The 13,506-nt window shown below is 42.5% G+C and overlaps 1 protein-coding gene across 1 annotated transcript in view; it reads left to right on the top strand.

Moving 5' to 3' along the window:
* LOC130277511 (protein-glutamine gamma-glutamyltransferase 5-like) overlaps nucleotides 1-12,311 on the top strand; it is a 108,311-nt gene extending 96,000 nt beyond the window's left edge. Inside the window, exons 11-14 of the mRNA XM_056528189.1 lie at nucleotides 2,425-2,733; nucleotides 5,818-5,978; nucleotides 9,803-9,936; nucleotides 12,025-12,311. Of these exons, the coding sequence (XP_056384164.1) occupies nucleotides 2,425-2,733; nucleotides 5,818-5,978; nucleotides 9,803-9,936; nucleotides 12,025-12,175 (755 nt within the window). The 3' untranslated portion in view covers nucleotides 12,176-12,311. The remainder of the gene's footprint in view (nucleotides 1-2,424; nucleotides 2,734-5,817; nucleotides 5,979-9,802; nucleotides 9,937-12,024) is intronic.
* The last annotated feature ends 1,195 nt before the right edge of the window (nucleotides 12,312-13,506 follow it).

The following is a 13,506-nucleotide window of genomic DNA, read 5'->3' as shown; positions in this document are numbered from 1 at the left end:
GCTGCTGAACTTTGAAGCCCTCTGATGTCTTCCAAAAGTAAAAACATGTCAACTTTATGATGCAAATATAAAGTAGACATACTGTATTTGTCAATCAATATATAATTTATTTGGAAAGTCTATTTTCCTTACAAGCAGAGAGCTTCAAAGTTAGAAAAATGCTACATTTTCCCATTTTTCATAAAATGTTTGCATTTTTCACCAAGAAATGATGCAAGTATCGTCAAAAATTTACCACTACCATAAAGTAGAATATGTCACAAAAAAACAATCTCGGAATCAAATTTATAAGTATAAGCATCCCAGAGTTATTAATGCTTAAAGTGACAGTGGTCAAACTTGCAAAAAATGCTCCCGTCCTTAGGGTTATAATGGGCCCCGTCCCCAAGGGGTTAAATAACTGTAAGGTCGAATGTTTCTTTGCCAAATGGATATCTCTCTCCCAACCTCCACATAAACGTTCAGCACAGCTAGACGTTTATCTGTTCTGTATGGAAAGGGAAGAGGTAAGCTGCAGCCAGATAGTTCTGCACTGCCTTGAAGGGTAGCTCCCACCAACCTTTTTTTTTTCTATACCTGCCTATTACCCATCTATCCCTAACCCCCTCCCTGCTTTTAATTTTTTTTTTTTACTATGTTAAAAATTACTTTTTGTCTCCCTGGCAGTGTGCTCACTACCAGCCAGACTTCCCCAGCAGGCACCACGTCACTGATGATTGCTGGGGAGGGCGACTTCCGCCCTTAAGTTATCTATGTAGGGTGCCTCCAGCTGTTTGACCACTACAACTCCCAGCTTGCCCTGACATCTATTGGCTGTCAGGGCAAGATGGGAGTTGTATTGTTGAAACAGCTGGAGGCTCCCTGTGCAGAAAACAATTAGTTAGGGCCATGGGCGCGACGCGGCGTTACCCCGTTCCCTCCATCTGTTCCCCAATCCCCCCGTGTTAAAATGCTGAACCCCGCTCTCCCCCAACCCCTGATCTCCGCTCTCCCCCAAAACAGATAAATACATACTGCCAGACAGTCCAGCGTGCAGGGGCAGCAGCAGCGGTGGCGTCAAGTGCAGGAGGAGTGGCCGGCCGGCCAGGGAGCCAATGCGCTCGCTCCCTGCCTATCTGATTGCAGGCAGGGAGCGAGCACAGGCTGAATGAATTAGGACTGATGCCCGGCCAGCATCAGTCTGAATTCAGGCGTGACGTCACGCCAGCCTGCAGCCGGCCACTAGGAGGGAGACCCCTTGTGGCCGGTTTTCAAACGTTAATTAAAGAAAATAATGAAAATGTATTAGAGATATGTTGTAGTACATATGTACTACAACATATCAAAAAGAAATAATCATGACAGTGCCCATTTAAACCCTCAGAACAAAAGTCAGGTGGCAAAAATCCAACAGGCCCAATTATTCTCTCCACCAACAGATGAGAGCCATGAGGCTGCCATTCACTTTAGAGAATCATCCAAACCTCTTAAAGTCGAGGGGTTTCGCCATCTTTACCCCAAGGTGTCTGGGCACTTTAGGCACTCACAGTGCTGTGGGAATTAGAGGAGAACACCCAGGAAGGGAAAATTAGACAATGGACAAAAGTGGACAGCTGCAGAGGCGTTAGGTGTAGTAAACAGTGTACAACAGTATTCTTCTATACTTTGTGAAAACAAACACAGGCCATACATGACTTAGGCTGGGTTCACATGCAGTATTTAAGTCAGTATTTAGTCTTCATTTTGGTAAAACCGAGAGTGGATCGGACACAGAGAAAAACTTTAATGAAAACAGAATCTTTTTCTGTGTTTTGGAACCACTCCTGGTTTTTACTTACATGAAGACCAAATCCTGACCAAAATACTATGTGGGAGCCCAACCTTATAAGGTGGTCTACTTGATGGGTAGAATCTAGATGTGCTTAAGTAATATCTATACTGGTTGTAAAGTATCTGCAATATTAAAGGGGTATTTAGAGATGGTACATTTTTAAAATGAATAATTTTATACTTACCTACCCTGGTTCTGGCAACATGCAGTCCCCCGCTGCTCATCTCTTGCTCCTGTTTCCGAAACAAGACACAGGATCAGCACATATCGGCTCAGCTAATCACTGGCTGAGGCCAGACACCAATGCGGCCATTGACTGGCTTTCTGGCAGGTCCTACTCCTGTGTTGCATCTCGGAAGCAGAAGCAGGAGTTGAACAGAAGAAGGACCAGAAGTTCCCAAATTGGGAGCTGCAAGGGATCAGAGTGTTTAAGAATGAGTTATTTTTTTAAAACCCTATCCTCAGCAGAAATTTAAAAAAAACATGATCCTGGAATACCCCTACAAGAAACATGTTGTGTGAGGATTACATAGGTAATTTTTGGTAATTGAAATATAGATTTCTGAAAGTGCTTATGGAGGAATGTACCCTCACTTTACTTTGTTTCTCATTAGGATCAGAAGAAGAGAGGCTTGCATTCAAAAAAGCCCTGGACATGAGGAACAAGCCATCTACTGAAAACACTGGCCGCCAGGATACTCCAGATCCTACTCTGAGTAAAATCGGAATACAGTTAAGGCTCAAGTTGAAAGAGCCTCCTGTTTATGGTCAAGACGTTCAACTAATCGTTTTGCTAACAAATCTGACTTCTGTACCTAAACCAATAAATATCAACATCAATGTCCAAGCCATAGAGAATAATGGTGCACACATAAATGCAGTATATCAAAAAGCAGATTCTTTGGAGCTGAAACCCCAAACAGGTTGGTTCCTATTATTCCTTTTATCTACGTTTATAGATACCCAATTATTCCAGATTATGGATGCTGCTCTTGTTATTACAATTTACCACTTAACAATTACATGTACTTGCAATACCAAACATGCAGATAAAATTGAAGAAGATATCCAGTGAAAAAAATGTATCCCTTATCTGCCCCCGCTCGGCCCCGACTCTGCTCAGTTAATGCCCATTTGGTGCCCAGCATGTCAGTTGGTCAAAACACCCCCCCCTCCATTCATCTCTATGGCAGAGGTGGGGACACATGAACACTGTGTCTCCACCTCTCCCATAGAGATGAATGGAGGGGGCGTGCTTTGTCCAGCTGACGTGCTGGGTGCAAAACGTCGCTTCCTGGAGCAGGGCCAGGGCAGTGCCAGGCCCTGTACGGGAGATTGCAGAGAGTCCCAAGGGTCAGACACTTATCTCCTATCCTGCAGATAGGGGATACATTTTTCCCTGGATATCTTTAAAGCGTACCTGTCATAGTGCAAAAAAAAGAAAAAAGTGATATGTTACTCGGGACCCAATCCTGATCATGTGCTTATCATTTTATGTGTCTTGGACCTATATATCCAGAGATATAAGCATTTATCTGCTGGTGAGTTACTTTTTCATTGTGCAGGCTGGAGGGGGAGTGTCAGTCTGTCTCCCTCACAGGAGCAAGCCTGTGCAGTCAGCCAATCAGTACTCTCTAATCTGTAACCCTTTCCTCTCTGGTTTTATGCTGTGTCATGTGTCAGAGGAAGATACTTGGAGCTTGCCTGCAGTATTCAGAAGACATTATGGTGAATTCATAACAGGATAAAATGTATAAATATAAGAATAGATCTTTATAAAATTAGTGCAAGGATTTTTTAGATAAAAGTACAGCATTTTTATGAATACATGTTCTGTTTTATCTTCTCCTAGTAAAGCTGGATGCTAATCAGCATAGCTGTCACTATGTGTGTCATTCATCTTTCACAGACTCCTGAATGTCTGATCAACTTCTTTGTCATTCAGGAGTCCGAGAAAGCTTTGACTATTTCAGCATGCTGGGAGTTGTAGTTCAGTAACTGAAGCTGCAGTGTTTGTAAATAACTGTGTTTCCTCCAGCTGTTTTAAAACTACATCCTTTATCTGTAGTTTTGCATACACAATAGAAATCTCCTATACTGGATACCGGTATGCTTTACGGCCAGTATCCAGTAGGCTATAAAATCTAGACTAGTCTGTCTGGCTAAAAGACAGGCGACCCCTAGTGGTAGCTATTTTGAGCTTGAATTTCAGGAGAAAATTTAAATTTTTTTGAACAGGTGTATTTTGTGAAATGTCATATTATAATGAGTCCTGCAATATATGAAAAGTTTTTAACAATGACACTGCCTCTTTAAGTATAACTCAAAGAGGCTTTTACAAAAAAACTGGTGCTGGGATATTGTTATCTTAGGTTACATATCGATTGGGAATAGATAACATTGCTTCTTTCTTTTCCTATCTGCCCAACTTCTGAGTAAATATAGACCATTCAATAGAAGGTTTTATAATCAAGGTCTCTGCGTAGAAGAATGTTTTGCAACACTGCACAACTATATGCAATGTACATGTTTTAGGAGAACAAATTTTATGTAAGCAATGAGTGAATCATTCATGACCCACCATCGTATTGTAATATAAATCTTCCACAAAAATAAAATAAGGTGGTACTGTCTAGGGGATGGGGGGGGGGGGGGGGTTGTTAATATAGTATACACCAGCCATTCAGCCACTGGGACTCTGCACTGCTAGAGCAGTGTTTCATACCCAGCAGGTCAGCTGGTACAAACACGCCCCCTCCATTCATCTGTAAGGCAGGGATGGAGCCACAGGAACGCTGTGTCTCTGCCTGTCCAATAGAGATGAATGGGGGGGGGGGGGGGGGGGCGTGTTTGTACCAGCTGACCTGCTGTGTGCAAAACATCACACACAGCAGCTCAGCCGGGGCCCCGAAACGTACGGGAGATCGTGGGGAGGCCCAGTGGTCGGACCCCCAGCGATCAGACATTTATTAGCACTGGACCTCTTTAAATCCGCAGGGAATGCTCTGCAATGTAACACCTGGGTGTGTATAGACTAAATTACTCCTCAAACAGAGGATTTTTTTTTAAATGAACATAAACAAAGGGAAATACATATTTTTTTGTATGGGGTCTAGTTCAAGTCCATGCACCGCTCTGCTTGGCTCTAGTAGGAAAGTCCGAAAAATGTTGACCTGTGGTGGAGCTGCACGTCGCCCAGTTCAACACTCTTTCCTTTTTTTTTTTCTTTTATCAAGCAGTACATGGCATACATTTTTACATTACAATTATCATTTCCATATAATTAATTAGACTTACTTCTATACATATTGCATCACAATCATTTTATTTTATACCCCTACCCACCCTAAGCGAGACAAAAATATTTGTTTATTTTTTAAACCAGTGAGACCAAATCAAATTAAATCTCTCTCCAGTATTTCGACCAATATAGATCCCTCTTTCCATTTATTGATCTGGACACCCAATGATTGGGGACAACCATCACAGATCTTTAATACTGCAGGAATAGTTTTCTGGATGGGACACAAATTTACTGTAATTTATTTGACTAAAATTGCAAAACAAAAAGAGGTTTACAACTAGGCGGTTCAATTCAATGTCAGGTTTTGCAAAGCTCAGAGCTTATATGGTAACATTAGTACATTTCTTGGGATTTTTTAGAACTGTCGTGGGCACACCCTCTCCCTTTTGTAAGAAATTCTGGCGCACAACAAATGGGACACAAATAACCCTACAAAATCTACTTGGGAAAAGCCTTAGTAAATGAAGCCCACACTGCATAGATTACACAGATTACACATAGATTGTGTAAATTCAATAGTAGATAGGTTTGATTGTGAGGACACGCCACTTTTGTTGGTCTATTTTAATGCCTAGCCTAACAAATTATGGTGCAGACAGAACTTATGGTGCAATGCACCAAATTGTGGTGCACAACCTGACAATAGTAAATCAGGGCAAGTGCGTTGTACTACTTACTTTACGTGTGTGCTTGTTTCTTGCAGAACACTCCGCAGTATACCTGGTCCCCTATTCATTATACAAGGCTTGTCTTACTGACAGTAATCTCTTAAAAGTCTCTACTGTGGCGGAACAGACTGACACACATGAAAAACTTTTGGCTGAAAGGAATATCACATTAGATCCTCCTGAACTGAAGGTTGAGGTAAGACATTTACTAGACATATATTTGCAGGGATTTTGAAAGTAAAACACAAGGTTTCCCTTACTATGAATCAGTGTAAAAGGCAAATTGAAATAGTACTGAAATATGTGTAAAATATTGTTACGTTCTGAACAGTACGTCGCCCTTGGCACTCTACTTAAGTTTAGATGTTTTTGGTATGGTATACAGTAGGTGTCATTTTCCGAGATCTTCTCTACACCTGTGTTGTCATATACCTAGATGACATCTTGATCTTCTCTACCAACTTAGAGGAGCATCAAACTCATGTTCGTCAGGTTCTTCAACGCCTTTGGAAGAATCATCTTCATGCCAAACTGAAGAAATGTCTATTCGAAAAATCAAGTCTCCCGTTCCTCGGCTACATTGTTTCTCATCAAGGCCTGCAGATGGATCCAGATAAATTGTCTACGGTATTGGATTGGCCTCGTCCTTCTTGCCTACCGGCTATTTAACGCTTTCTGGGATTCGCTAACTACTATCGTCAATTTATCCCACATTTCTCTTCTTTGGTTGCCCCGATTGTGGCTCTCACTAAAAAGATCTCTAATCCCAAGTCATGGCCTCCTGGGGCGGAACAGGCCTTCACCCGTTTAAAGTCTGCATTTTCCTCTGCCCCTGAGCTTTCTAGACCCTTCGCTTTGGAGGTTGATGCCTCTTCTGTTGGAGCTGATGCAGTTCTAACTCAGAGAAATGCCAAAGGCAAGACTTTGGAGGAATGGCGACATTTATTGGAAGGGTCTTCTCATCCGGTCAGCATCTACACTGACCATAAGAATCTGCTGTACTTGCAGTGTGCTCAGCGATTGAATCCTCGCCGGGCAAGGTGGTCTTTGTTCTTTTCTAGATTCAATTTATACATTCATTTCCATCCAGCTAACAAGAACATCAGAGCTGATGCTCTCTCCAAGTCCTCTGACATCACAGGTTTGGACTCCATGCCATATTATTTCTCCAGATTGCTTGATTTCTGTCGCTCCAGCTGAAATTCAGCAAGCGCCTCCTGGAAAATCCTTTGTGCCCGCCAGATTGAGACGGAACGTACTGAAGTGTGGTCATTCTTCTTTGTTGGTAGGTCATCCTGGTGTACATAAGACTTTACTCTTTATTTTTCAGCATTACTGGTGGCTGCATCTTGAACGTGATGTTTCTGATTTTGTCCGTTCCTGTGAAACTTGTGCCCATGACATAACTTCTCGGCAGAAACCAGCTGGACTGTTGTAGCCTTTGCCCATTCCGGAGACTACCTAGTCCCACATCGCTATGGATTTTATCACTGATCTGCCTCTTTCCCAAAATAACACGTTTATTTGGGTTGTGGTCGATCGGTTTTCCAAAATGGCACATTTCATCCCTCTTCCTGGCCTCCCATCTGCTTCACAGCTGGCTAAGTACTTCTTGCTCCATATATTTTGTCTACATGGTCTTCCACAGCATATCGTTTCAGATCGGGGAGTTCAGTTTGTTTCAAAATTCTGGTGAGCTCTTTTTAGCCGTCTGGACATCAATTTGGACTTCTCCTCTGCCTACCACCCTCATTTCAACGGTCAGGTGGAGAGGGTTAATCAAATTTTAGAAACTTATCTTCGTCATTTTGTTTCAGCTCGCCAGGACGATTGGGTCGACCTTCTCACTTGGGCAGAGATCTCATATAATCATATGGATTCCGAGTCTACAAGATCTTCTCCCTTTTTTTTTTTTTATTGTTTATGGAGTCCCTCTTCGTTCCCCTCTTTCCCTTCCAGTCTCTTCCGGTGTGCCAGCTGTTGATGAGCTTGCTTGGGACTTCTCTACCATTTGGCAACAAACGCGACAATCTCTTTCTCAAGCCTCCACACGCATGAAGGCACAAGCTGATAGGAGTAGAAGATCTCCTCCGTCCTTCTCTCCTGGTGACAAGGTTTGGCTTTCCTCCAAATATATTCGGTTCAAGATACCCTGCTACAAGCTCGGTCCTCGCTATCTTGGTCCCTTCCAAGTGTTACAAAAAATTAATCCTGTCTCTTACAAACTCCATTTATCTGCTACTTTACGTATTCCTAATTCTTTCCATGTTTCTCTCCTCAAGCATCTTTTCATAAACTGGTTTTCACAAAAGCATCTTGTCCCCATGCCAGCCTCCGGCTCTTATGATGTCTTTAAGGTCAAAGAGGTTCTTGCCACCAAGACCGTGAGAGGTAAAAATTTTTCTTGGTTAACTGGGAAGGTTATGGCCCTGAGGAGAGATCTTGGGAGCTGGAGGAGAATATCCTGGATCGTGACCTTCTAAGGACATTTTTGAACTGAAAAAGGAAGGGGAGACCAAAGGGGGGTACTGTTATGGTCTGTGCTCTGTCTGCCTGTGCTGCCCTTGAGCGCATTTCCCTGTCATCTACTGCTGCCGGCAGGGCTCGGGTTTGCATCGTGCCTGCATGCGAATCCCATCCCGTCACTCACCCCGGTCCTCTGCCACCTCCTCTCCGGGATCTCACCTCTGGCACACGTGACCCATCTCCTAGGGTGTGCGTGCATCGGAGCTTTAAGATTTAAAGGGCCAGTACGCTCTTAATTATGTGTTCACATGTGTCTCCTCTATAAGTTCCTGCTCCTCCCCCACATCCCTGCCAGATCTTTGTTGCCATGTGCCATTGAGAAAGCATTACTGTGTTTTGCCTTGCCTTGTTACTGACCTCCTACTACGTTCCTGACCTTGCTCCTGTGCCACCTGCCTACTGACCTCCTGCTTCGTTCCTGACCACGCACCAGTACTGCCTGCCCAGACTTCCTGATATCCTGACTACGTGTTGCTGTTCTCCTTCTGTACCTCGAATCTCCTCAGCTGCCTGTGTGGTCGATTCGTGCCAGGGGTAGCGACCTGGGTGCCACCTGCAGAAGCAAGTCCATCCTGCTTTGCGGCGGGCTCTGGTGAAAACCAGCGGCACCTTAGACTCCACTCCCTGGTACGGCCCGCTTCATCTGCCACACAGGTCCAGCGGATCTATTACCTAGAGTGTTCCCATCTACTGAACAGTGAGTGTTACTCTGTGTATATTAAGAGAAAAGAAAGAAAAAAACGGGAAGCTTTTTTTCTTTTGGTTGGACTTCATGAACACTGTCTTTTTTCAGCTTTATCAACTACTGTATGTAACCAAATGTAACTATGAGCCCTGATCTGTTAGATCATATAGCGCTCATTTTAGGCCTCCCCATCTAAAAGGACCATTATTACACTTACCCACAAAGCTCTCCACAATGCTGAACCTCATTATATCTACCACCCTACCTCTGCTTGTCTCCAACCCTTTCTTATGCTGCACCAGTTCCCTGGAATTTACCACACCGGACAATAAGATTAATTCCCAACATCTATTGATTTTAATATGCCTAAAAAAACAATCTTTTTAGGCACTTTTTACACGTTTTTTTTTTTTTTTTTTTTTTTACAAGTGTATGACTTAAAATGAATATATATGCTTGAGTGTAGAGCAGTGTTTCTAGATCGCGGTCCTCAAGTACCGCCAACAGGTCATGTTTTCAGGATTTCCTTAGTCTTTCACAGGTGAAATAATTATGGTCCGGGAATCAGGAATCACCACAATTATATCACCTGTGAAAGACTAAGGAAACCCTGAAAACATGACCTGTTGGGGTTACTTGAGGACCGCGCTTGAGAAACACTGGTGTAGAGAGTATGTTAACCCTTCTTTTTCCTGAAAGAACTTCATAATATCATATAACAGCAGATGGATATGCTATATACTATTTATGTGTTAACTCTTCTGTATGTTTCACTGTTTTACTGACAACATGAGTTGTTCACATTACAGAGGCAAGGAAATGCGATGTTGCTGACCCCGTACAAGGTTACAATTAGATTTGCCAATCCGCTAACTGAGGAACTGAGAGACTGTGGATTTGTGATGGAAGGCAATGGACTGGTTCAAGGATTCATAAAAAAGGAGTAAGTCAAATGTACAATGTAAAACAGTTTTCTGGCATCAAAAACAACAAATGTTTAGACAAACTGAATTTACAAAGCAGTAGATATGGATAGATTGTGTAAAATGTATCATGATCTTGCTAATGGTATAATACTTTATGTTTTGGTGCAACTAACTAGGCATGATAGACACATTTTTCTTTCTCACATCATGTCAGTCCTTTATCTTCATTATTTATGTCAAAAAAATGGCAGATGTTGTCAACAACTTACCCAAAAGGAGTTGTTAGAATCATAGTAAACTCTATTTGTGTCCATAGCCCCACAATTCATGCCTCCCTCCCACCTTCCCCTATCTCACCTACCTTGGAAATAGTGGCTAGAAATGAGCCATAGTCACACCCTAGAGGTATACCTAAACAAAGCATACCCTATAAAAAGAAAGAAGTAATAGAAAAAGAAAAGAAAAAAATGAAGGCCTGGGTGCTGGGACATGCATAATGTAATGACACCCTGAACCCAAGTAATGCTGGCAAAATATGTTTGTTGGGGGAACACTAAGGTGTAACTAGTGTGCTTTCTCACCTGGTGAGATGCTGTATCAGTGCAACCTCATAACCTGCACACTTACGTTGACTTCCTACCCCCTCCCGTACAGTTAAGTGAAGTGATTCACAATTGACACCTTCTCTGCTCTGCGTTGTCCTCTTCTCCATCCGTCATCCTTTTCTTCTTCATCCGGCTTAGACCACCATGATGACTTTTTCCAGCAAAAACTTCATCTCATCAGCATCTGCAGGACAAACATGTTAGACTTTAGATTTTTCCATTGCCCTCCTCACCAGTACACAATCTCCCCATCTAAAAGCCCCTATACTGTAATAATGTCCCCCTTGGTGTCCTGCACAGTAAAAGTGGGTAGAATAGCCAGGCAGGTAAGTAGATATCCAGGTAGGTAGCTAGCTTTGTAGGTAAGTAGCTATGCATTAGGCAGCCAGGTATGTAAATAGGTAGGCAGGTAGGTAGATAAATAAGCAGGTAGGTAGCTATGTAGGTGGGTAAGGTAGGTAACTTGGTAGGTAGCCAGGTAACTAGGCAAGTGGGTAGCCAGCTAGCTAAGTAGGTAAGGAAGTAGGTAGCCAAGTAGCTAGGTAAATAAGTAGGTAGCAATGTAGGTAGGTACTCAGGTAGCAAGGTAAGTAGCTATGTCGATAGGTACTTACATAGGTAAGTAGGTATGTAGGTAGGTAGGCACATAAGTAGGTAGCTAGGTAGGTAGCCAGGTAGGTAACTATGTAGCTAGATATGTACATAGGTAGCTATGTAGGAAGTTTGTTAGCCAGATAAGTAGCCAGGTAACTAGTTATTTAAATAGATAGCTATATAGATAGCTCCTCCTCCAACCCCCCCCCCCCCCCCCCCCAGATTCAAGAATAAAAAAAATAACAAAAAAATTATGCTTACCTCATGTCCCATGCTGCAATCTCCTTTGTAGTACAGTCTGGCAACGTCTTCCTTCCTCCACAGTAAGGCACAAATGAGGGATGTCATCAGCGCTGCATAGGGAAGGTGGTTACGGTCTCCTCTCAGTGCTTTTTACTGTATGCGGGTGTGTGTACATAAAGTTGTAGGTGGCGCTTACTCATCTGGGGGTCTGGGACAAGTCACCTAGATCCCCATTAGTGAGTGCGTGCCTGTGCCGAATAGTCCCCTGTGCCATACCTATGCTTTGGTGGCCTGCTCTTTCCCCCCCCCCACACTTCAGGGGGAGAGGTTTCACCATAGCATAGGTATGCCAGTGGGCAACCTGTACAAAAAAATTGAGGCTTTAGTGCCCTGTTTGACTGCCTCTGTACCCTGTCCCATAAATGCTTGATTGGCAGTAAAGCTGGTGACCAGGCAGGCCGAGGAAGTGTTGCAATCTGGAAGAGACATTCCTGGGAAACCCTTGTTGTTTGTGAGTGAATCTTATGCAACTGTAAAAAATGCCAGCTATCAATGAGTGTAGATATATAATTTAGGCCACAAGTACAATACAATCTGATGCATTTTCCACTATAATCTTGTTACATTTTCTTATTAAATCTCTCTTCGTGCTCTTTTATGCAGTTTGGGAAATTTAAAGCCCGGCCATGGATTTGCAATCAGTGTTGAATTGATTCCATATAAAAGTGGGAAGAAGACCCTACAAGTACTTTTTGCCAGTAAGAACATCAGCAACATCAGAGAATATATGGAGATTACTGTTTTATCTGTTTAAAGGATCTAAATGTCACAGTTTCTAATATTATAGTTTACGACTTTACAGTTTGAGTCTAATATGAACTGTGGTTAGGGTTGGGATAGATACACTTAATGCATTGAGAAGATATTATAAACTGACTGAATATTGAGAGTTGTGCAGAAAAATGTTTTGTTTCCTAAATTTTGTTTTCTCACAAAAAATAAAAGTCATTAAAAACAATATTGTCGGAGGTGCATGTGTGTTATCAACCTGGATACCATATAGACGATGAACACTCAACTGTTCTTTATAAAAGACTGGCAATATCTAGTTTTATTTTTAAACAAATGTGACACAGGTTAAAGGTGTTTTATGCATTACAGAAAGTAATCACATTCAAAATCACATGAGCTAGGTACATCACTGTGCCCCTCTTCTAGAACGTTTTCTTTATTCAAGCCTTAAGGTCCAGCACCAGCAGCACTGTCACTTGCACCTGAGCTGCTCAGACAAATAGGCCCACTGACATCCTCCTCTTTAAAGGGGTACTCCCCTGGAAAACATTTTTTTTAAATCAACTGGTGCCAGAACGTTAAACAGATTTGTAAATTACTTCTATTTAAAAATCTTAATCCTCCCTGTACTTATCAGCTGTTGTATGCTCCAAAGGAAGTTCTTTTCTTTTTTATATTTCCTTTCTGTCTGACCCCAGTGCTCTCTGCTGACACCGCTGTCCATTTTAGGAACTGTCCGGAGCAGGATATGTTTGCTATGAGGATTTGCTACTACTCTGGACAGTTCCTGACAGGGACAGAGGTGTCAGCAGAAAGCACTGTGGTCATACAGAAAAGAAATTCAAAAAGGAAAAGAACTTCCTCTTGTACATACAGCAGCTGATAAGTACTGGAAGGGTAAATATTTTTAAATAGAAGTAATTTACAAGTCTGTTTAACATTCTGGCACCAGTTGATTTAAAGCTAAACGTTTTCCAGTGGAGTACCCCTTTAAACTCCTCCTCATCATCATCCCTACCACTCCTATCAATAAGAACTTCTGATGGGGGATCGTGGCCTCCTTGTTCCCTCTCAGCTCATCTACCATGATTCCTTACAGTATCCCCACCACACCTACCACAACTCCTCCTTGTGGCTAGTGCTATTCAGAAGGGGGGGGGGGGTTACACATGTTCTGATCTGTAGGGTTTTCCTCAGTTCAAATCCACTGTATTTTTGGTGGAAATCTTAGTAAATATGTTGAGTTTCTGTGAAAATATCAAGAACACGCCCCTTTCTGTGACCACACCCCTTTTCTCAGCAGCCATGCCCCTTTTTTAAGGGTTTTCTCAGTAAAATGGAGAGTTGGTCGGG

This window comes from Hyla sarda, chromosome 6 (assembly GCF_029499605.1).
Source record: "Hyla sarda isolate aHylSar1 chromosome 6, aHylSar1.hap1, whole genome shotgun sequence".
In the NCBI taxonomy this organism is placed as follows: Eukaryota; Metazoa; Chordata; class Amphibia; order Anura; family Hylidae; genus Hyla; species Hyla sarda.
Note: the sequence above shows the minus strand (reverse complement) of the source record. Positions and strands in the feature narration are given on the sequence as shown.